This window comes from Podarcis bocagei (genome assembly GCF_964188305.1).
Source record: "Podarcis bocagei genome assembly, chromosome: 1".
NCBI lineage: Eukaryota > Metazoa > Chordata > Lepidosauria > Squamata > Lacertidae > Podarcis > Podarcis bocagei.
The window spans coordinates 59281060-59303378 of record NC_138125.1 but is presented as its reverse complement, the minus strand read 5'-3'; the positions used below and the strand labels follow the sequence as shown (position 1 = coordinate 59303378).

Genomic DNA, 22319 nt, shown 5'->3' with positions numbered 1-22319 from the left:
AGTGCCCCCAGCTCCCAACCCCTCTAGACGGTCCAGAAGGATGTTATGGTCGATTGTATCAAAGGCCGCTGAGAGATCCAGCAGAACTAGGAAACAACTCTCACCTTTGTCCCTAGCTCGCCGGAGATCATCAACCAGTGCGACCAAGGCAGTTTCAGTCCCATGATGAGGCCTGAACCCTGATTGGAAGGGATCCAAATGGTCCGCATCCTCCAGGCGTGCCTGGAGTTGTTCAGCAACCACACGCTCAATCACCTTGCCCAAGAATGGAAGATTTGAAACTGGGCGATAGTTGGCCATACTGGCCGGGTCTAAAGATGGTTTTTTAAGAAGCGGTTTAATGACCGCCTCTTTCAGCGGATCTGGGAATGTTCCCTCACAGAGGGAAGCATTCACCACCCCGCAGAGCCCATCGCCCAGCCCTTCCCGGCTAGCTTTTATAAGCCAGGATGGGCAAGGATCAAGGAGACAGGTGGTTGGTTTCACTCGTCCAAGCAGCCTGTCCACATCCTCGGGGGTAACGGATTGAAATTGATTCCATGCAACTTGACCAGACAGGGCTCTAGCACTCTCCCGCCCCAGCCCTGCTCCCACGGTGGTGTCTAGCTCCTTCCGAATATGAGTGATTTTATCTGCAAAAAACTTTGCAAAATCGTTGCAGGAGATCTTGGGGTCTTTACAAGGCCCCGATGGTAAAGGTGGTTCCGTTAAATTGCGGACCACCTGAAAGAGTCTCCTGCTACTATTTTCTGCAGATGCAATAGAGGCGGCGAAGAAAGTCTTCTTTGCCGTCGCTATCGCCACTTGGTAGGCTCGACGTTGAGCTCTAACCTGTGTCCGGTCAGATTCGGAGTGAGTTTTCTGCCACCGACGCTCTAGCCGTCTCAGCGATTGTTTCATCGCCCTCAGCTCCGAAGAAAACCACGGGGCTGTCCGGGCTCCATGCAATCGGAGAGGGCGCTTCGGAGCCAGACAGTCGATAGCCCTGGTTAACTCCGCATTCCAGCGGGCCACCAGGGAGTCAGCTGAAAGGCCATCAACACGGGATAAAGCATCCCCTACCACTCTCTGGAAACCATTTGGATCCATTAAGTGGCGGGGGCGGACCATCCGAATTGGTCCCACCTCCCTGCAGAGGGGAAGGGTCGCGGAGAAGTCCAGTTGCACCAGGAAGTGATCTGACCATGGCACTTCTTTGGTTTCATTTTTACTTAGTGTCAGATCACCCACGTCGCTAGAGGTGAATACCAGGTCTAAGGCATGTCCATGACTATGAGTTGGGCCCAACTTATTCAGGGACAGCCCCATGGAGGCCATGCTTTCCACGAAGTCCCGAGCGGCCCCTTGTAAGGTCGTGTCGGCGTGGATGTTAAAATCCCCTAGGACAACCAAACTAGGTGTCTCCAGGAGAACATCCGCCACGACCTGAAGCAGCTCGGACAGGGAATCCTTGGTGCAGCGGGGAGGTCGGTACACCAAAAGGAATCCTGTACTGCCCCTATTGCCCAACTTCCAGAACATGCACTCAGAAAACTGGGTCTTCCCAGTAGGACGCCTGGTGCAGACTAATGACTTCCTAAAAATCACTGCAACCCCCCCTCCCCGCCCACATGACCTGGGTTGCTGTGCGTAAGAGAAACCTGGTGGGCAAGCGGCAGCAAGGACGGGCCCATCTGTCTCATTCAACCAGGTCTCTGTCACACAAGCCAGGTCAAATCCTCCATCCACAATCAGGTCGTGGATGGCAGTGGTTTTATTCACTATTGACCTGGCATTACACAGCAACACCTTCAGGTTATGTGGGTTTCCCCTGTTGATTCCAGTATCCATCTGGTCAAGGCCAGACCCGGAGGCAGGGATAGTCTTCAAACAACGACTAAACCTGCCTCCTCGGTAATGACATGGTCTGGTCTTAGCGTAACTCCGCCTCCTGCCCATGATCACCGAGATCGGATGTCCCAGTGCTTCCCCCCCTGTGGAACTTGTCCCAGCCATCGTGTTGGCTGGGGCCTCACTCCCAGGCAGCCCTGATCCCACCCCTTAAAAACAAAACACAAACTATACAGAACCAATAAAACAACAGAAAACAAAAACAGAACAATTACACTAAAATTAATCCCCAACCAAATATCCATTACACCCACCCACCCCCAGCAAGAGAAAAAAGGAAAAAAAGAAATACAAATTTAAATTGCCACCGACTGCTTGAGGACATTTTAAAACACATTGGAACAGGGAAGCAATTGCAGAACACTTCCCAGCTTCCCCAAAAGTTTGTTCCAAATAAGGGCCTGGGCCACGCCCCCTGGGCCAGTTGGAGAAGGCCCTGGAAGGGAGCAGGCCCTGCAGTCCTCACCCAGCCGATGGTCCGAGGCTTCCCTGCAGCAGGAGTCCCTTTATAGCCGGGAGAAAGGGCCTGGGCCACGCCCCCTGGGCCAGTTGGAAAAGGCCCTGGAAGGGAGCAGGCCCTGCAGTCCTCACCCAGCCGATGGTCCGAGGCTTCCCTGCAGCAGGAGTCCCTTTATAGCCGGGAGAAAGGGCCTGGGCCACGCCCCCTGGGCCAGTTGGAGAAGGCCCTGGAAGGGAGCAGGCCCTGCAGTCCTCACCCAGCCGATGGTCCGAGGCTTCCCTGCAGCAGGAGTCCCTTTATAGCCGGGAGAAAGGGCCTGGGCCACGCCCCCTGGGCCAGTTGGAGAAGGCCCTGGAAGGGAGCAGGCCCTGCAGTCCTCACCCAGCCGATGGTCCGAGGCTTCCCTGCAGCAGGAGTCCCTTTATAGCCGGGAGAAAGGGCCTGGGCCACGCCCCCTGGGCCAGTTGGAGAAGGCCCTGGAAGGGAGCAGGCCCTGCAGTCCTCACCCAGCCGATGGTCCGAGGCTTCCCTGCAGCAGGAGTCCCTTTATAGCCGGGAGAAAGGGCCTGGGCCACGCCCCCTGGGCCAGTTGGAGAAGGCCCTGGAAGGGAGCAGGCCCTGCAGTCCTCACCCAGCCGATGGTCCGAGGCTTCCCTGCAGCAGGAGTCCCTTTATAGCCGGGAGAAAGGGCCTGGGCCACGCCCCCTGGGCCAGTTGGAGAAGGCCCTGGAAGGGAGCAGGCCCTGCAGTCCTCACCCAGCCGATGGTCCGAGGCTTCCCTGCAGCAGGAGTCCCTTTATAGCCGGGAGAAAGGGCCTGGGCCACGCCCCCTGGGCCAGTTGGAGAAGGCCCTGGAAGGGAGCAGGCCCTGCAGTCCTCACCCAGCCGAAATAAAGACAGGCACATTTATCTGGAAAAGGACAGGGAAGCACATTTCGATGTTACCAAAATAATAATAATAATAATAATAATAATAATAATAATAATAATAATAATATGCACTAAATATAGGGGAAATGATGTGAGTCAACATTAAGCATTTTAAAAGTTTCATTGATCGCAATAGATGAGAGTCAAGCATGTTCTTGTATTTCTTGTTGAAGTCAGTGGGACCTCTTGTGGAGGGACCACATAAAGAAGGGCCTCAAATTATGAGTCCGTGTTGGTTCATATGGGGAGAAGCATTTCTTGAGGTATTGCGGTCTTGAGCCGTTGAAGGTTTTATAGGTCAAACCCAGCACTTTGAATTGGGCCTTGAAACTGATTGGCAGCCAGTACAGTCAGGCTATGGTACAATGCTACTGACATAGTATATGTTCTTATCAAGCTTAGCTTTTTTTCAGATATCCCTTTCTTTAGTTGAGATGCCATGGCAGTGCTGGAAGTGTAAGGGAACATTTTGAGCTTCACCTTTAGAACTGAAGGAATTTGATACTAGTATTGGCAATCTAGACAGGGCAAGTTCACCCAAGTCAAAATCCAAGGTGAGTGGGGATACCACCCTCCACCAGACCTGAGGGCAATGGGCTAGGTTAGGGAATGCTGGAGATGTTGAATGGCTGACACAGCTCTGTCCTTCGGTGCACGTTGTGGCTTTCCCCTTACCGACAGATTTGTCATTGACTTCAGTTAGACTGCTTGCCATATTTGGCATTCCTTGAGTTCAGCTGTATGTGATTACCAATGGTGGCTGATGCCAATTGGGACTGGGTCCCTCCCCCCAAAAAAACCCAATTTAAATTAAACTAAAGTGAAGAAATAAAAAGGAAACAAAAAGTGCACACAAAGTACAAAGCCCCCTGTAATTCTGTACATAATTGTCAAGCACAAAGGCATGTGAGATGAAATTATCATTCTAATACATATACATTTATTTATAACTGACTATATTAATACATTCCATTCCCAATGTCATTTTATTTGTTCATACACAATCTATGGCTATGAGCAATCTGCTCGCATGTTGCAAGAGTTGCCATATTTTCTATCCATTGATTAAAGGGGACTGGTTGAGTGGAATGCAAGCAGACCAATAGTTGGTGGAGACAAAACGAATGACTGGCAGAGCCAAGTCATTGAAGTCTTGTCCCCATCCTTCCTAGTCTTGTCCCCTGACAGGCAGTGCCATCCCTTGGACTAGCTCCATCGCTCTAATGAACAAACCTCCACTGATGATGACTCTTTTTAACTTTCCGTAAAGGAAACAAACCGAAGCAGAATGCTACTGGAGATATTCTGATACCGTGCAGAACTGCAAAAATAAAAATTCTTCCAAGCCCCTCTTGGGCGAGGCTTGTTTTTAGAGCAAACAATGGGTAGATCAGGTGTCTAAACAACAAGAGGGTGTGTGCTATTTGAAGGACATAGGTTTGGGATGCCCAAACATGTAGCTGGTAAGCAGAAGATCGGCTAAATTCCTGTGTCATAATTCTTAACCTAGCCAAGAACAATGACTTAGTAAGTGATTCATTTTCAGCTGTAATCACATTCATGGCTTTAAAAGACAAACCGATCCCCAAAATCACCTTGTATTTTGAAATACAAACAAAAACAAACTTAACAGCTCCAAATAAGTAACATGTGTTTGTACAGATTGATGATACTTTTGTAACAATACCATGCTAGTATCATGCTTGTTATCTGTGTGCTATGGCTCAAAAGGAAATTTTGGAAGGTTTTCGAAACCTTTGTGTTTTTCTCTGTTGCAACAATACATTTTGCTTCTTGCAGTTCATTGTAAGGGTGCCAGGTCAAGACTTTAGAAGTTCAGGGCAACTTCAGGCTCAGTTTCAAATGTAGAACATGTGCAGAATTCTTCAGTTACAATCTTTCTTTCATCGTCAAATCTCTATGAAACCATTGGGCCATATAAAATGCACGGGGAATGAATTTAAGTGAGAAAGGTTTGAGCAGGGCCATACCTATCCTCTTGCCAAAGCAGTTGTTGTCACACTGGGGGGGGGGAGCATCCTCATGGGGCCAGATCTGGCTAAAGGAACAGCGACCTGGACCTGGGTGTAGGAGTTATGATGATTGGCCAAGGAGAGCTAAAGTTCCTTATCTGCAAAGGGTACCCAACAAGAAAGATCAAGACACATGGAGGGCAGAATACCTCACTCTAAACATCTAGACCACTCAGTTTGCCCCACTACTTTTTTAAAAAACAAGTGAGACATTCAAATGCTTAAGTTTGTATGGATTTGTGCTGTGTATTCTGAATATGGAGCATTTAAAAAGTTGCCTTACCAACATTGACTCTTGTTTCTTTTTGTTTGCTTGTTTAAGATCCATCTTTAATGGCATCATGGAAAGAAGAGAACTATTTCTATGATAGTGGATATGGTGGCACAGTAGGTAACTAACCCAACAACATATAAAGCATTTTCAAATGGTTCTGGGATCCTCTTTTAACAAGACATTACATCATTGTTACTCTTTCTTTTTGAATCCTTAGAATTAGTCGACAGCAAAGCGTATTGTCGAGCACAGATTGCAATCAACGCTACTAGTCACCAGCCTACTGGTAAGCATATTTAACATCTTATGATTTACAGTGGTACCTCAGGTTACATACGCTTCAGGTTACATATGCTTCAGGTTACATATGGTTACATACTCTGCTAACCCAGAAATAGTACCATGGGTTAAGAACTTTGCTTCAGGATGAGAACAGAAATCGTGCTCCGGCGGTACGGCAGCAGCAGGAGGCCCCATTAGCTAAAGTGGTGCTTCAGGTTAAGAACAGTTTCAGGTTAAGAATGGACCTCCGGAATGAATTAAGTACTTAACCTGAGGTACCACTGTAGTTCAGATGCTTCAAAACCTGGGCAGAGTCAGACGGCCACCTCATGATATCTGATTTCTCCAAAACTGGAATGAATATAAACATTGTTTTGCATGTGCATGGTTCGTTGCCAGTTTTGCGCATGGTTCAGTATGTATATAGACTTCAGAAAAACACGGACTGGTCTGTGATCTGAGAATTAGAATGAGAGTGGCTGTCTCTGCCTTGATTCTTCCTTACTACATTACACTTTGAGTTGGTCAGAAATAGAAGACTATGAGCTGAATCACACCTGCACATTCATCACAAGTGATTTATTTATTTACTGTTCCATCCCCCTCCTTCTTCCTGCAAGGAGTTCAAGGTGGCATACATGGTTTTACCCTTTTCCATGTTATTCTCAGCCAACCTTGTGAGGTATGTTATGGTGACTGGCCAAGGTTAACTAGTGGATGACTTAGGATTTGAACTTGTCTTGCCCTTGTCAAAGCCCAGCACTTAACCACTATGGCACAGTGTGCCCATGCTGTGGAATTTGCAGTGCTTAATGGCTTCCTTTCTTGCAGCTGTTAAGGCACAGGAGCTCTGCCAGCAGAAAAAGATGGCCGTCCTATTTTCAAATAGGCTATTAACAATGGCAGAAAAAATGCATTTGAGTGTTTAATGTCATTTTGGTCTACAACAGCTGTGCAACCTGATTTATCTCGGTGCACACACTTCAAACAAGTGAGCTCAGCAATTGATCACTCTTTCCCTTTTGCTGTCCACCCATTCTCATTAAAAATGGCTGCTAGCTCTTCAAATCTTTCCTGACAGTGATGAGATTCCCTGTTGTGGTGTGTTTATCCACTTCCTTGTTGGGCCTAGAGAGGTAGGATGGCATGCCAAGGGCACAGCTGTAAAAACCAAAGTTGCATATTCTGAAAAAAACACCGATGTGGCTTTTTTCCTGAATCATATGCAATTACTGTGAGCACAATTCAAAGTGTTGGTGCTGACCTTTAAAGCCTTAAATAGCCTTGGCCCAGTATACCCGAAGAAGCCTCCCCCATCGTTCAGCCTGGACACTGAGGTCCTCCTCTGAGGGTCTTCTTCTGGTTCCCTCAGTGCAAGAAGCGAGGTTACAGAGAAGCAGGCAGAGGCCTTCTTGGTAGTAGTGCCCTCCCTGTGGAACACCCTCCCTTCAGATGTCAAGGAAATAAACAACTATCTGACTTTCAGAAGACATCTGAAGGCACATCTGAAGCAGAAAATATAAAAATAAGATAAATAAAAGAGAGGGACACCCACAATATGCCTAGAAATAGGGTCAGTGCCAAGTAATCAGGGTATATGCTAGCAATCCTGCCCACGAGCTGGTCATACACAAGAGGCAGCCAATGACCTCTCAGTGATGGAGACACACCCCAGCACACAATCCGCACCCTCACCCACACCAAGCAAGATGAAGCCACAACAACACCAGTCCACAAGGCCCAGATGTACAACCAGTCCTCAGGCAGGGATTATAATATCTTTATCCAGCCACTCTTTTAGGAGCATAACACATGCTCAAGAGATGGAAGATGTGATATGCAGCAAAGTGCCCAATTGTGTCCTGGGAAACTCACACACCCTCCCTGGGACAAGAGTTTCAGACCCACCCAGAGAGGAAAAGAGCCTTTTGCCAATTGGCCAAGGGGAAGGACCAGGAAATGCAATAAGGAGAGTCACAAACATACGCTGACTTCAGTAGCTTCCAGTGTCTCGCTCTATAGGTTGGGAAGCAGGTGAGGAGAGTTTGAGGCCCATCGGAGGATGGGGAAATATGCCCCAATAACTGTTTGCATGCCTGGGAAAACAAAGCAGTTGCGTTAGGAGTGAAGGATGGAGGGAACTTCTGATACTTCAACCCACACTGCAGACACCACTAAGCAGCGATAGGCAGCAATAAGACAAATCACAGAGCATTTGTCTTCCCTGCACCTGATTTCAACAGTCAGTCCTCAGCGCCAGGAGCACAGAGGTTGCAAGAAGACTCTTAGGTGGGAAGAACACCTACTGTTTTCCATTCTTGAGTTCTTTGGCTCAAACCCAGAGTGCACTCTCGTAAAAGGAAAAGGAGAGGCTCTCCCACATTGAGGCACATTGAGCCAACAAATTGAGGAGCAAATAGCCTGGTTCCTCCATGTTCCAAGCAACCCCTTTTGCCTACCACTCCTTCTGGTAGGTAAATACAACCCCATGCCACACACTGTATGAGTTATGATCTCTCCATGGCAGTGTGCTATAATTAGGTATTGAGTCCTCTGTTCAGGCCATTGATGTGGGCATAGCTATTTTTGAATCCCTGCCCTTTTTGACTGAAGTCAATGGGGGGGGGGTAATTTCCTGCCCCAGGTCTGGAGATAGTAATTTGTGCTGCCAACAGATCTATGGGCATCAATTGAAGAGGTATAGGACCTGGAGCAAGGGTGCTTTCTCCCTTGTGCTGTGCACAAACTTCATGCGACTCTACCCTTGTTTTAGCTGCATTACAGGCATCTCTTCAACCACAGAGCAGCTCTGCCAGCCAGGATATTCTGCAGGAAGGAATCACAGGCATTCCACTGGTGCAGAGGTTTTCAACCTTTTTGGGTCTACAGCTCCCTTGACCAACTACATTCTTGGGGCTCAGGAGCGCTGTTATATCACCCCTTGCCTACAGAGCCAACAGCCCCTCACCACTTTTTGAACACCCTCCCATGTGGAGTGTTCCCTCATCCTCCTCTCCCCACTCCTTAGGAGTCCTCCAGGCAGCTACTGGTCTCTGAGCTGCCCACCCTGCCCCAAAGAGAGGTGCCTCCTCACACTGCCCCACAGGGGCCTGGGAAACACCCCCTGGCTAGCCCCAGAGGCACCATTCACCTGGGGAGCTTGTAGGCAGGGCTGCTGTAAGAAGCAGCCATGAAAGTCTTTGGGAGGCAGAGATGTGAGAGACCATCAGAGGAGGGAGGGAAGGAAGGAAGGAAGGAAAGAGGGACAGAGGCCAGCATGGCCCATGGCACCCTGACCATCATTCAAGGCACCCCAGGGTGCCATGGCAAACTGGTTGAAAACCACTGCTCTGGTGTATCTGTCATGATGGTAACATAGCTGCCATTCTGCTGGCACAGCAGGGCTTCTACCGGATCCAAAAGCCTCTTTAGCGAGCAGAACTCCAGTATAGGATTGTGCCCTAATTTCAATAGAATAAAATAACTAGATAATTCAAGAGTAGTGAGGATTTCTTTTCCCTAGGAGAGTAAATTTAAATTCCTCGGAGTCTCATTCTCAGGGCAAAATTCCCAATGGATTTCGGTTTTAAGACTGGTGTGCTTCCATAAAGGCAGGACTGTCAAGCCTTAATTAGATTTTGGGACTTTCCCACAAGCTCAGCAAATCGTACAAGAGGATGGTGTTCTCTGAACTTGACAATGCAGAAGGAAGCACAAATGTAATTAGCTGGTTTTCAGCTGTGGCTACAGATTTCCAGCAGAACCTAATGGAAGGCCATTTTCCTGGAGTGCTTATCAGTGTTGCAACAAAAAAACGTTCGGACAAGTTTGTGCAGAAAGCCTGGCAGCTACTGTAAGTCATCTGCACATGCAAATAGCTAATTTCCATTGGTGACTGTTTATACATGTGTGTAGGTGGAAGAACACGTGTGGGCTTTAAGCTTCTCTGGCACTGATCTCCTGCAAGGCAGACACAACATAGGTTCCTGGCACTCGGTGATGTGCCACTGATAAATGGAAACAGATTGCCACTAGTAGATTAGGCAAGCAAGCCTTCAGCTTCTTTGGCTTGTTTTTAAAGTAGTGAGTGTTCAGCATACTAAGTGTGCTAAGTGATGAACAGAGAGAATTTCTACCTTTCATTACTCTGGAACTTCTAGTGCTCAGAAATCCAATTTCCCTCCCTCCTCCCTCCAGCATACTGTTGCATCAGTAAGGGGAAGGCGGACTTGTCCATGTCCGACTGACAACAATTCCTAACAACATTGTCTCTTATTCCCCTGAGACCTGTTGATTGTCCCACTTCCTGAAAAATAGGGATGGCTGAATTTGTCAATTTTGCTTTCTCCATTTTCTAGTCGGTTCTCCACATTCCACATCAAATTCTTTTAACTGATTTTTTTTTTACTGTGAATTTCTCTTATTCAAAACATTTTTGTATGAGGTTTTGACTAATATACAGTTTTGCAAAGTGATTGCCTCTCTTTGTATGTTCTTTTCACTAGTCTAGGCACTTCCATGCATGCTTTGCCCTAGTGTATTCATTTTTGTACACATTAGTTGGCTGGGAAACTGCATTGCAAAATTCGGAGACAATGCAAATTTCAAAGGGTGGTTGTGTTTCAGTCCATGTATTGTTTCAGAAATTGCAAATGAGGTAGGTCTGCCTGTAACTGTGAACTAAACCCAATTTCTCCCCCAATCCATACTCAGAAACACACCATTATGTGCTCAGGTTGGTTGAGCTCAGTGCTTTTCTTCTAGGCGGGGGGAAAGTGCCAGTACTGTGTACCCTTCAGTACCCCCAGAAAAAAAGCACTGGTGAGCTAAAGGGGAAAGGTGCCTTGTCCTGTGGCTCACAGCTGAGGCTGAGTAGCTGGGAGGCAAGTGTGAAATGGCGGAGTTTGAGATAGAGGGTATTGAGCCAGGCAGTGTCTGGAACAGCCTAAGGGAGACCATATATGTGAAAGGTTGGTGTCTGGAGTTGACTGCCTTTGGGTAGATTGCAGAAGGAGGACAGTACATTGGGGTGGTATTTTGGAGTGTCAGAGTCTTGGAGACTTTGCTCTGTTGGGGACAGCAAGAGAGACAGCAGCTAGAACATACTATTGTTCTTGTTACTATATTGAATACATAATTTCCATATTTTACATTGTATATTTGTTGTTTTGTTGTGTGAGTTGCTTTGAGTGTTATTTTAATTACCCGGTATATTAAATCTAATCTAATCTAGGCTGGATTCACACAGCACTTTCTTCTATTTCCCCAGGGTTTTCCTAACTCTGAATTTCTGCGTTATATTTGAGCTAACAAATGAAGTAAAAGCCACTTTCATAAAATCTAGTGGAATGTAGTGGGAGATTAGCACTCATTTTTGTGTTAATTCCTTCTGAGGAAAAAATCTATTTGCAGCTCCATTGACCCAGAAAACTACAGGGGTAAAATGCTGAAATTTGGGGTGCTGTACTTGCATACAGTTCCTGCTGTCTTTATGGGGGAATGATGGGGAAACAGAAACTCACATGTTTGGAAAAGATGAGAGAGTAGCAGTGCTGTCCAATGTCCACTAGTATGAATGAAATTTAGTTTAGCATGCCAGTATGTCAGTCAAGAAGCCACAGTTCCATAATGCAACAGGTACCACAGTGCGAAAGGCACATTAAAAAAACAGGACAGAAGAGCTGACCTTATAATCAGGAAAACTAATACAATATTTTCCATCCACCCCTACTATTTCACCACTACCCACACTTTGCATTAGATCAGTTACCAGAAAATAACGAAGGAGGAAGTCTTTAATATAATTTCTGGAAATAATGGGCTTAGAGAGGATACAACAAAGGGTGTGGCAGGCCTAGCATTAGTGTGTCATTTAATTTCAGTTTGGTCTGAGATACGTTTTCCTCCCTCGCTCGCAATATTAGAACTTGGAGTTATTCCTCAATCAAGTTGACTGGCAGTGGGTTCAAGTGTGAGAAACAGAAGTATTGCTTCACCCAGTGTGTCCTCCACTTCTGGAGTTCACTAATGTGGTGATAACCATAAACTTAGAAAGGCATATACATATGCATATACATATATATATATATATATATATGTGAGGTTTGTTTGTTTAGTATGAAGGTCTGGAGAGGTTTACAGGATTCCTTGGGGTCAGGAACCAAGAACGCTAGGCCTGGGAGTGGAAGACTTTGCATGAGCATGCCTGGCACCAGCAGTCAGTCAAGCATTAGCCAAGGGCCCCAGTGATCAAAAGGGCCCTTCAGTGGCCTGACCTGGCTGTGCCATCTTATTGCCCTCATTGCTTGCCCCTGGGGTATCTGTTTTTGCCTTGGGCAGGTAGCTCTATTGCTTTGAACAGGAGCCAACCTTGGTTCTTATATGTGGTAGATGCCTGCCATTTTAATTTACCTCAGATGCAATGACCCAACCTTTAGATTCAGGGCCAATGTGTTTTGGGTCAATTAAAATGGTGGGCTGCTACTATGGATAGGAGCCAAATGAACCTACCCTATTCTTTTGATTGTATTAGTTTTAAACTGATTTTAATATTGTATTTATAAAATGTATGTAACCTGCTCTGGGGCCTTGTGGTGAAGGGTAGGTAAGAAATCAAATTAACCTGCACCATTATGCTAAAATGCTGTCTGGATGGCTGCTGCAGAAAAAAGTCAAGTTGCATAGTGTGTGTGTTGCCAAGCAGGGGAGGGGGCATCCATGGTGAGGACCCTCTGAAATTTGCTGCTGTTCTAGAGTATGAGTCTACTTGTCCCCCTACCCACTTTAGCCCTTTGTATCCAGGCTGAACACCTGGGGAGGTGAATATCCAACAAAGGAAGCCTAACATTGTCTATATGTTTTCCCCTCGCTGTCTTGGTGCTAATCATTATCATTTCTGCACCCTTCCACCTCTGCCAATTCAGCTTTCAAAAGGCAAAGGGTTCAAAGAAAGGGACTGGGAAGAGGGACAGGAAGATTGTGCCTCTTTAATGAATTACTAGTTATTTTATGCTCCTTTCTGGTGTTCAAGCAAAGCACCTGGCTCCTGTTTTGAATGCTCCAGCTACTTCTTCACTTGACTGCTACAATACACTATCCATTGAACTGTTATAAAATGCAGTTTGGAAACCTCAAAATGCAGCAGTTCTGCTTTTAGCTGGAACCAAATAGCAAGCTCACATAGATCTTGTGTGACCTTTACTAGCTGCCAGTTTGTTCCTGGGCTCAATCCAAGTTGTTGGTTTTGACCTTTAAAGCCCAAAATGGTCTGAGCCTGGGTTAATCTGGGAGTTTCTCTCTCCATATATTAGTTAGAGAATTATATGTTAGATGGGGAACAGTGGTACTTTACATATTATTGAATTCCAGCTCTCGCCAGCCACTGTTAGCTGAGCCCGTGGCCAAGGAGGATGAGAGCTGTAGTCCAGTAATATCTTCTGGAAGGCCGCAGCTTCTTCATCCCTGACTTGGATCATCTGGATAATTTTTCCCCTTGTTGCGGCACTAATATGCATTTTAATTTGCCCCCCCTCCTCCCAGTGTTTAAAAAATAACCAGTGACAAGGGCCACAGACTGAGGATTGTAACTGAAAGAAATGTAATAGTTTATTGATACACTTGTGTTTATTGATAGGGAGAGGAATATTAAATAAATAATATTATGAACTTAAATAATTGCATAACAAACAAAAAGGAAAAGTCAATCAAGGCAGGACAATGCAATAGACAACACAAGGCAATGTAAATAAACAATAATAAAGACAGATGATGGCTTGGATTGTGAAAATTCCGCTCGGTGAAATTCATTGGACCTATTTAATGGATGCATTTAAGGACTCTGGGAAAACATTTTTGTTCTTTGAGCCTTTTGTGATTTTGGAAAGTGATAATTTTATTAGGTTTCTGCTGCTTTATTTTCAAACAGATTTGAAGGTTTGGCACTGAATGAAAATGTACTTTTATGCTATGTTTCTTCATCTTGCAAGCTACTTTGAGAACAGAATATAAACAATACATTTTTGTGTAGATAAGGCTTATCATGTGATTGTTTCTAGAAACAGGGTCATAAGTGTGTGTCTCAGAACAGGTGGAAGAACTGACCTACCCCCCTTTTCTGTTACAGAAGATGCTTCAGGGCTGAAAAAAACACAAGACCACCTTCCAAAATCTCACAGCAAGAAACACAGTAAGTTAGCTACTACAGAACTATTGCCCGGTAAGGTGGGGCTGAGCAAATATTTACTGACATAACAGATAGTGAAGAGAACCAGATAGTGAAGAGAACCAGAGCCAACAGAAAAGAAATTGCACACAAAATGCCCACTGTAAACTTCATTAGAATTTAAATGTCTGAGAAAAAACCTGAAGGTCCTACTCTATTATACTCTTTTAAGCATTATCTCCCAGGGATAAATGGCAACATTTATTTAGCCTTGGCTGTGAACATCCCCTTCACCTTCACTGTCCAGTCAAAGTAAGGAATGTACTTTAAGACATTTGTTTGAATGTTGTAGTTTGCCAGCTATGCAACTTTAACCTTCTCCCACTGTATCTGGAGATGAGTTAGGTGGTTAGACAACTACAATGCTCAAAAAAGCACACAACTGCTCTTTTTATCTGTTCCTATTCCCATGAGGATGACCATTCAGAGTCTGGTACTAATTTGGGAGTTCTTCTCAGAATGTCCCATTTGAACTGGGCTCAGTTGCATATTTTCCCTTCATTCAAAGCAGACAAGAGTACAGGAAATAACACTGAACGTAACTGATTTGCAGAAAAGACTCTACGATCTGAAATTAGAGACAAAAACAAAAATGAGTTAGGTATTTGTCCTTAGTGAGAACCTCAATACTACAAATAAATTTGTAGGAGATGGCTTGTTAGCCAAGATGTCATTCTTTCATAGAAATGTAAACTTTGTAGTGGTAGGCATGGATTGAATCTTTCATTGATTAAACATTTGCCATTGGTGGGGATGGAGGAGATAAACTGCATGTTGTTCTCTTCTGCTTTTCAAACTGTCCTCAGCTAAACAGTTAGTGGGGGGTGTTTCAGGGAAATGTGGCTTGGTTGAGAAAGATTGAGCACTCTCTTTCCTCTTGTCAATTATCCACTGCAAATTGCTTCCCTCTAAGTATGCTTTCAGAGGCAGAAGAGCCTTTGGGCTTCTTTATACACAGCTGCAGTGTAGCATGTCTTTTGCCTGACACCAAATGATGCTTCCTGTGGTCAGAAAATTTTCTAACTCTCCTAGATTGATATGCTTGTCTAAGGACAATATACGGTACCATCTAATTTTTCACCTGTTCTGAGAACTATTGGTTATTTCTATACACAGCATAAGGGATGACCTCCTATTAGGAACTGGGGAGGGGGGAAGGATTATCCCCATGTAGTAGTTGTTGCTGTGGATAACTTTTCATTGTATTTCATTTGATTTTAGCTCCTCGAGGGACTCACTTGTGGGAATTTATCCGAGACATTCTCCTGCATCCGGAGAAGAATCCAGGCTTGATAAAATGGGAGGACCGGTCTGAAGGCATCTTCAGATTCTTAAAATCTGAGGCAGTAGCTCAGCTGTGGGGAAAGAAGAAAAACAATAGCAGCATGACCTATGAGAAACTCAGCCGTGCCATGAGGTAGGTTAACAAGAAGGGAGAAAGTTTGGGCACAAAGTAACTGTGCTTAGTTTGGAATCCTACGGTGTGATCAATGTATTTGATATAGAGCAGGAGAGTTGAGCACGTGGCCCTCCTATATTTTGTCCAAGGCCCATTGGCCCAGCAAGACCAATGGTCCTGGATTTTGGTAGTTATAAGCCAACATTTGGAGGGCACTGCTTCCTCATCCTTGATATAGGAGTTCCAATGAAATATAAGTACCGTACCTTTCGCCCCATAGGACGCACCGGCCCATAGGACGCACCTAGTTTTTTGGGGGGGGGAAATAAAGGAAAACATTTTTTATTTCCCCCCCAGGTGTGCTGCGCTAATCCCGAAGCTTGGGGCGTGCGGAGCTCAGCATTGGGGCGTTCTGGGTGCCAGCAAGGTCTCCGCTAGCCGTGGGAGAGCCGCGCGACTCTCCCAGGGCTAGCGGAGCACTGCGCTAATCCTGAAGCTTGGGGCGTGCGGAGCTCAGCGCGCCCCAAGCTTCTGGGTGCAGGCAAGCTCTCCGCTAGCCCTGGGAGAGCTGGGTCTCCCACAGCTAGCGGATAGCTTCCTGAAGCCTGGAGAGCGAGAGGGGTCGGTGCGCACCGACCCCCCTCGCTCTCCAGGCTTCAGCGAAAGCGTGCATTGGCCCCATAGGACGCACACACATTTCCCCTTCATTTTTGGAAGGGAAAAAGTGCGTCTTATAGGGCGAAAAATACGGTAACCGCACCAACTGATATTTGAAAAACTGTGATGCATGATATTGCAAAATGTTGCATGTAGCCTTTTATTGGCCTAGTGGTCATCACAGAGAATTGTCACAATTCCAACCAAGTTAGGAATACTTAAATCTCTGTGAGTTAATTGGTTTCATTGATTTAAAGTATGCCTAATTTCATATTGATTTCATATTGAGCTATGTTACTTTGAGCCTCTGTGTTCAGTAAACTAATGAGTCAATATTTGTTGGGGCAGGGGGATTACACTTGCCTGTTCCTGCTCTGACCTTCACCGGAAAGTGGGTGGTGGGTCTGCCACAGTAGCTTGTGGATGGATTTAGGGGTTTCTAGACCCTGTTGCACTCCTGATCACATCATGCAGTGGGTTCTGAATCCCCTATGAATCAGCCTTCAAATAAGCTCACCTATTTTCTGTTTGGGGAAGAGGAATAACTTAATTTGCCAAATCCAATTTTAATTTGAGTTCAGGGGGAAATTCACCAACCATTCATTAGACAGTTCTGATATATCCAACTTCATTGCTCCTTTTTAACAGATACTATTACAAAAGAGAAATTCTCGAACGTGTAGATGGTCGGAGACTAGTATATAAATTTGGAAAGAACGCCCGTGGCTGGAGAGAAAATGAGAACTAAGGATCCACTTTAAAAACAACTGTACAAATTTTCACCAACAGGAACTTGTCATGGATGTAAATATTTCAGAGACTATTTTCTTCTATTTATGTACAAGAAATTGAGGGAGGACGGGCAGAAATCTACTTCTAATGGGAAGAAGGAACACTATGGTTTATTGATGTTGAAGTTATTTTATTTGACATATGTCTTTCTATGGGGAAAGATGTACACAGTTTTCTGTGACCTATGATATAATGCTGTATGGTTGTGTTTGGGGATGTGTTTTCCTTTCTTGTGAAGACTTTAAAAAATGTATTCCAAGAGAAATGTGATTTATAACAATACTGTGAGAGAAGAATGTACTAAGATGAACTCACAGGGCATTACTTTTTACTTCAGAGCCTGAAAATAATGACTATTGCTTTCTGCATGTAAGAGAAATTAGGATGCATCTATATATTGCCCTTCCCCAGCCTGGAGCCTTCCAGATATTGTGGCAAATGGTCAGTAACAAGGGGAGTTGTAGTCTAAAACATCTGGAAGGTGTGAGGTTATGAAAGGTTGATCTATATCCTTTATCACAGTGCCAGGATCATATGAGAAGATCTGGCCACTCAAATCTTGTGTCTGTTTTAGAGGTAGCTGAGTAAAACTGTGGAATATGATGACTGTGGGATATTATTTCTGTAGTCAATGTGCCCTTGCCCTGTCTTGGTCTCCGTTCTTGACCCTCAATTTAAGAGATGGATTCATGTTCCTGGATGAAATACTATTTGTTCAAATAACTGTCCTGGAACATGAGAATCCATGATCTCAGTAAAAGGGTATTCTTTTGTTCTGTGAACCACCCTGAGGCCTCTGGGTATAGGGTGGTATATAAACTCAATTATTATTATTAATAATAATTTTGTATTTTTTTAGTGGAATTTGATTACCAGTTTTATGAATGCTTAGCTAGCTTATTAAAAAAACAACCAAAAAACTTATGGTGACGGCCTTCCCCAACCTGCTACAAGTTGTTGAAATGCAACTCCCATCACTCCTGCCAATTGACTATGCTGGCAGGGGCTGATGGGAGTTGGAGTCCAACAATACCTGGACAGCACCACATTGAAGAAGTGGTTGGCTGTTAACTTGAGACACGTTTGAGTATCTTAGGCAATCACTGTGCCAAAATCTCTGTGAAAAAGTCAACTTTTTGGTCAGATGTAATCCTCATACAGAGAAGGGCTGTAGTTCTGTGGGGGAGCACATTCTTTCCATGCAAACAATCTTAGGTTCAATTTCCAGAATCTTCCAGTAGGGTTGAGAGGCTCCTGCCTGAAGCCTTGGTGGTGCCAGTCATTGTAGACAATACTGAGACAAAATAAAAAAATTCCTTCCAGTAGCACCTTAAAGACCAGCTAAGTTAGTTCTTGGTATGAGCTTTCGTGTGCATGCACACTTCTTCAGATACACTGAAACAGAAGTTGCCAGATCCTTCTATATAGTGAGAAGGTGGGGAGGGTTATTACTCAGAAGGGTGGTGGGAATGGGAGATTGGCAGATAGCTGAGATGAGCCTGTTGACGACTCTTAACAACTGTAATAGGTCTTACAGGAAAAGGCAAGGGGTGAGAAGGTGAGAAATACTGAGCCAAATGGTCTGACTCTGTATCTAGTACCTTCTTATATTTCAACTTAATATGGGTTTAATTCCTGCTCAGATGTAAGAGTAAGAGGAGGATAGAAATGTAGCCATATACAAATATATATATATATCAAAATCTAACAATGGTCTGATGGAGATTTGGGGCCTGCGAAATGTTTCTGAACTCTGGCAGTCACAGCCAGCATGGCTAATTGCCAGAGATTGTGGAACTTGTGGTATGGCAAAATCTGGAAGGGGCAAGATTATCTACTCCTTGCCTAATACAAACTGTTCATCAAGCACTCAAAAATTCTGTTTCTGGCTGCTATATATACATGTTGGCCTAGTTCTCACTCAGGTGAGATCTTGACTGCACCACATTCCATAGTTGAATTCTCCTCCATTCAAAGGCCACTCCTTCCATCTGACATCTCAAGGAGAAAACTGACGTCTCAAGGAGAAGCCTAGGGTAGAACCTTACATCTAATTTCTTTTTGTAACGATTTCTTTGTTTTTCTTTTTTTATGGAAAACCATTCCGTCACATGAGCACTTACAGGCAATGTGAAATGATATGGTCTAGACACAGATTTACCCTATCAGGGGAAATTAGGCAATTGTTGCAAGTGCTTAACTTAAAAATGGTCACTTTGGGCTCATTTATATTTGCCCACATGATTTAAATCCAAACTGGAGTCTTAATTTCAAAGTTTCCTTTTAAAGTTCTTAGATGGCAGGTGATAGCTCGTTTTCTAGGTATATAATGGAAGAATAAAGCAACAGAGCACAGCACAAAACTGTCAAGGCTACTGGGGGACTTGGTCAGGTTTTTGCAGAAGCAACCAAGTCTTCTACAGCCTTAAAGGTCAATGAGTTGATTATGGCGTAAGCTTTTGTGCCTCCCTCTTTGGTCTTTGCAGAAAAACACACATAGGCATGTCAGGGAGACAACACCTTTTCCTGCTCAGTTATTGCCAAAGCTGTCACCATCAGTTATAGTTATGTGACATTTTTTACTTTACATAAGGTGGGTGGAGGCAGGTTCATCTTATTTACAAATGAAATCATAGGACTCCAGCCGTCAAAGCAAGCCTTTTCTTCTTGTGTCTTTTTCTTGACTTAACATTTGTTCTGTCTCTGAATCAGATTCCACCACCCCAGCTTGCTTCCTATTGCCATTGTTAACTTCATGGGTCCCCGCATCTAACCAATTATCTGATCCTGCATAAATGTTAGGCGATGGGTTGGATTTGTCACTGTTGGGAATTACCAGTATGGAGTGTTTCTGAGCCAAAAGGTTATACACATTTATAGCCAATCTATAGTCCTAATGAATGAAACACACTGAATGGATAATTTTGTACTTCTAATTTATCAGTGCTTGGGAATAAAAGAATAGCACCACACGATGGCCCAGATCACACACAAAGCTAAGCAAACTATGGCAAAGCGTTGCCCTGCTTCCCGGAGCTAAGCCATGGTTTAGCTTCGCATTACGTCTGAATCTGAGCTCATAATTTGTTTTCCCCAACAAATCATGAATGTGGGTTCAAGAACAAACCTTGGCAATATTCGTGGCTTGTTTGGAGCTTGACAAACCATGAGCCTGGGATCAGACATAATGCCAAACCCAAGCCATGCCTTAGCTTTGGGATAGCATAGCAGCAGGAGGACTTGAGGAGGAGAAAAGTATCTGTACTTTCAGTCATTTATAACTAGCCTTGGCTTGGATAACGTTACGTGCAAACTGTATGTGCCTTCTTCTGTAATATGTAATATGAGAAGGTAATTAAAAGAATTTCTGTGCCACATACAAAATGGCTGACAGTTGTGTTAGTATTTAATTATTGTGTTGGCTCGAATTCAAGCCCTCAGCTGGTTAAATTAGCTGTAGTCCTTTCTGGTTTCTTATTTTGTCCCACACCTTTCTTGCTTTGGAATTCTTGGAAGTAATCCACATTGACTAATGCTGCTATTTCACTGTCACATAGATCTTGTGGTAACTACTTATAATTATGCCATCATGTAAAAATACTTCTTTGATGACAATTTTACGGGAGCTAGACTGTTCCCAGCAGCTCATCAGTTTGCAGAGATATTGTAATTAGGTGTGAACCTTTAGGACATAAGACTACATATTTGCATCGGTAAAATAGTTGTTCTCTCGCCCCAGCAATCCCTAGGAGCCAAAATTCTATGAGAGGGTCTAGTGATTTATCTCAGCACCCCCTTCCCGTACTATGCAACAGGGGTGGATAACCTGTGGCCGTCCAGATGCCGTTGGACTACAACTCCTATCATCCCTGATTATGGCCATGCTGCGTGGGCAAGTGAAGTCCAACTGCACCTGGAAAGCATAGGTTCCCTATCCCGGCTATACAGAAGTCTTTGGTAGAAACTAGCATAAAACCAGCATAAATTTGTAGTGTAGAGAAGATGAGGAACAGTTCTTCCTCTTATAATGAGCAGGAACTGCGGGAATAGTCTCTTTCTGAGTTCATAAACAACCTTCATTAGATTATTTCTCAATCCTATAATATCAATCCACGATACTGAATAATAGTATCAGATATTTCCCGCTATTGTTCAGGACTTCATTTGATTTCAGGACTCTATAGATTTGGAAACAGAAGTAACATAAGATTTACTCTGCTATAAACAGAGACAATAGATTTATTAACTGCCACAGATCTTGCCAATTACATGCGGTCCCAGCCAAAAACGAACTTTTTACCATCTCTAACCAACAGGATGTTTATATGAATGTTTATATCATAAAGGCATTTCTGAGATTGCTGTTCTAATACGGTATGTTGGCAAGCAATGGAGTGATGATTTTTTTTAGAAAACAAAACAAAAACAAAAGGTTTATATATATATATATATATATATAATATTACTCTGGTAAGATTTGTATATATTTTTTATTTTAGCATATTTTTAATATGCATAAAGTTCTATAAAGGTGTTTCTATATTTATATCGGTTGCAAGCAAATCACTGGTCAAAGAATTTGTTGTGTGATCTGTCTGTGTTGTTTGCTACCTAAACAAGCTTTCTTAGCACATATTTTTTTGTGTACAGTGCAGTCTGATTCTGTGCTTGTTTATTCACAAATAAGTTTCACCTTGTTCAGTGCTCCTCAGTACATGCGCATAGGATTGTAGCTACAGTGAGCTTTGTAAAAGATACTTATTGGGAGCTGCTGAATGTCAAGTTAAATGCTGGGACATTTATATGCTTAGCATTCCAGCTTTCATGTTGCTGAATAATCTCAGTTTGTTGCTCCATCTTTGCTGTCTAAATGTTTTCCAACAGGACAATACTTTGGGTATTTTTGCTTCAAATGTCAGATTAAATACTGTCACAGAAGTGCCATAAAATGCTTAACACTGATTTCTGTTTATGAATGCTAATTAAAACAATGCTTTTCTTTGCTTCCTGTGGTGTTTTTTTAATAAATAATTTGAATTTCCCTCATGGCAGTTGCTTGAGAAAGAAATAATATAGTCTTGATAAGGCAAGATGTGAAGTAGGAAATTAGAGTCATGGCAGTTTGAGGCATCTCTGTCTTTAGAGAGTTTAGAGGGCTTCAGTTGGAATCTAACAAAACAGAATGAATAAAGATGGGCATTTATTCATAAGTGGGCAATGTTAGCATTTTGGAAGAGGAAATAAATTATCTTTTATTTTATCTGTCACATATTCCTGACAGAAATGATTCCTATGTTTCAGTTTAAAAGTTTCTTTTAAATTATGACTCATACCGATTTCTGTTCACAATCTCTCTGGGCACAGTTCAGAAAACAACATAA

General features: G+C 43.9%; 1 protein-coding gene across 1 annotated transcript in view; it reads left to right on the top strand.

The window, feature by feature from the left end:
- EHF (ETS homologous factor) overlaps positions 1-21941 on the top strand; it is a 58559-nt gene extending 36618 nt beyond the window's left edge. Inside the window, exons 5-10 of the mRNA XM_081166330.1 lie at positions 5636-5704; positions 5805-5873; positions 13992-14054; positions 15312-15507; positions 16795-18222; positions 18497-21941. Of these exons, the coding sequence (XP_081022456.1) occupies positions 5636-5704; positions 5805-5873; positions 13992-14054; positions 15312-15507; positions 16795-16894 (497 nt within the window). The 3' untranslated portion in view covers positions 16895-18222; positions 18497-21941. The remainder of the gene's footprint in view (positions 1-5635; positions 5705-5804; positions 5874-13991; positions 14055-15311; positions 15508-16794; positions 18223-18496) is intronic.
- The last annotated feature ends 378 nt before the right edge of the window (positions 21942-22319 follow it).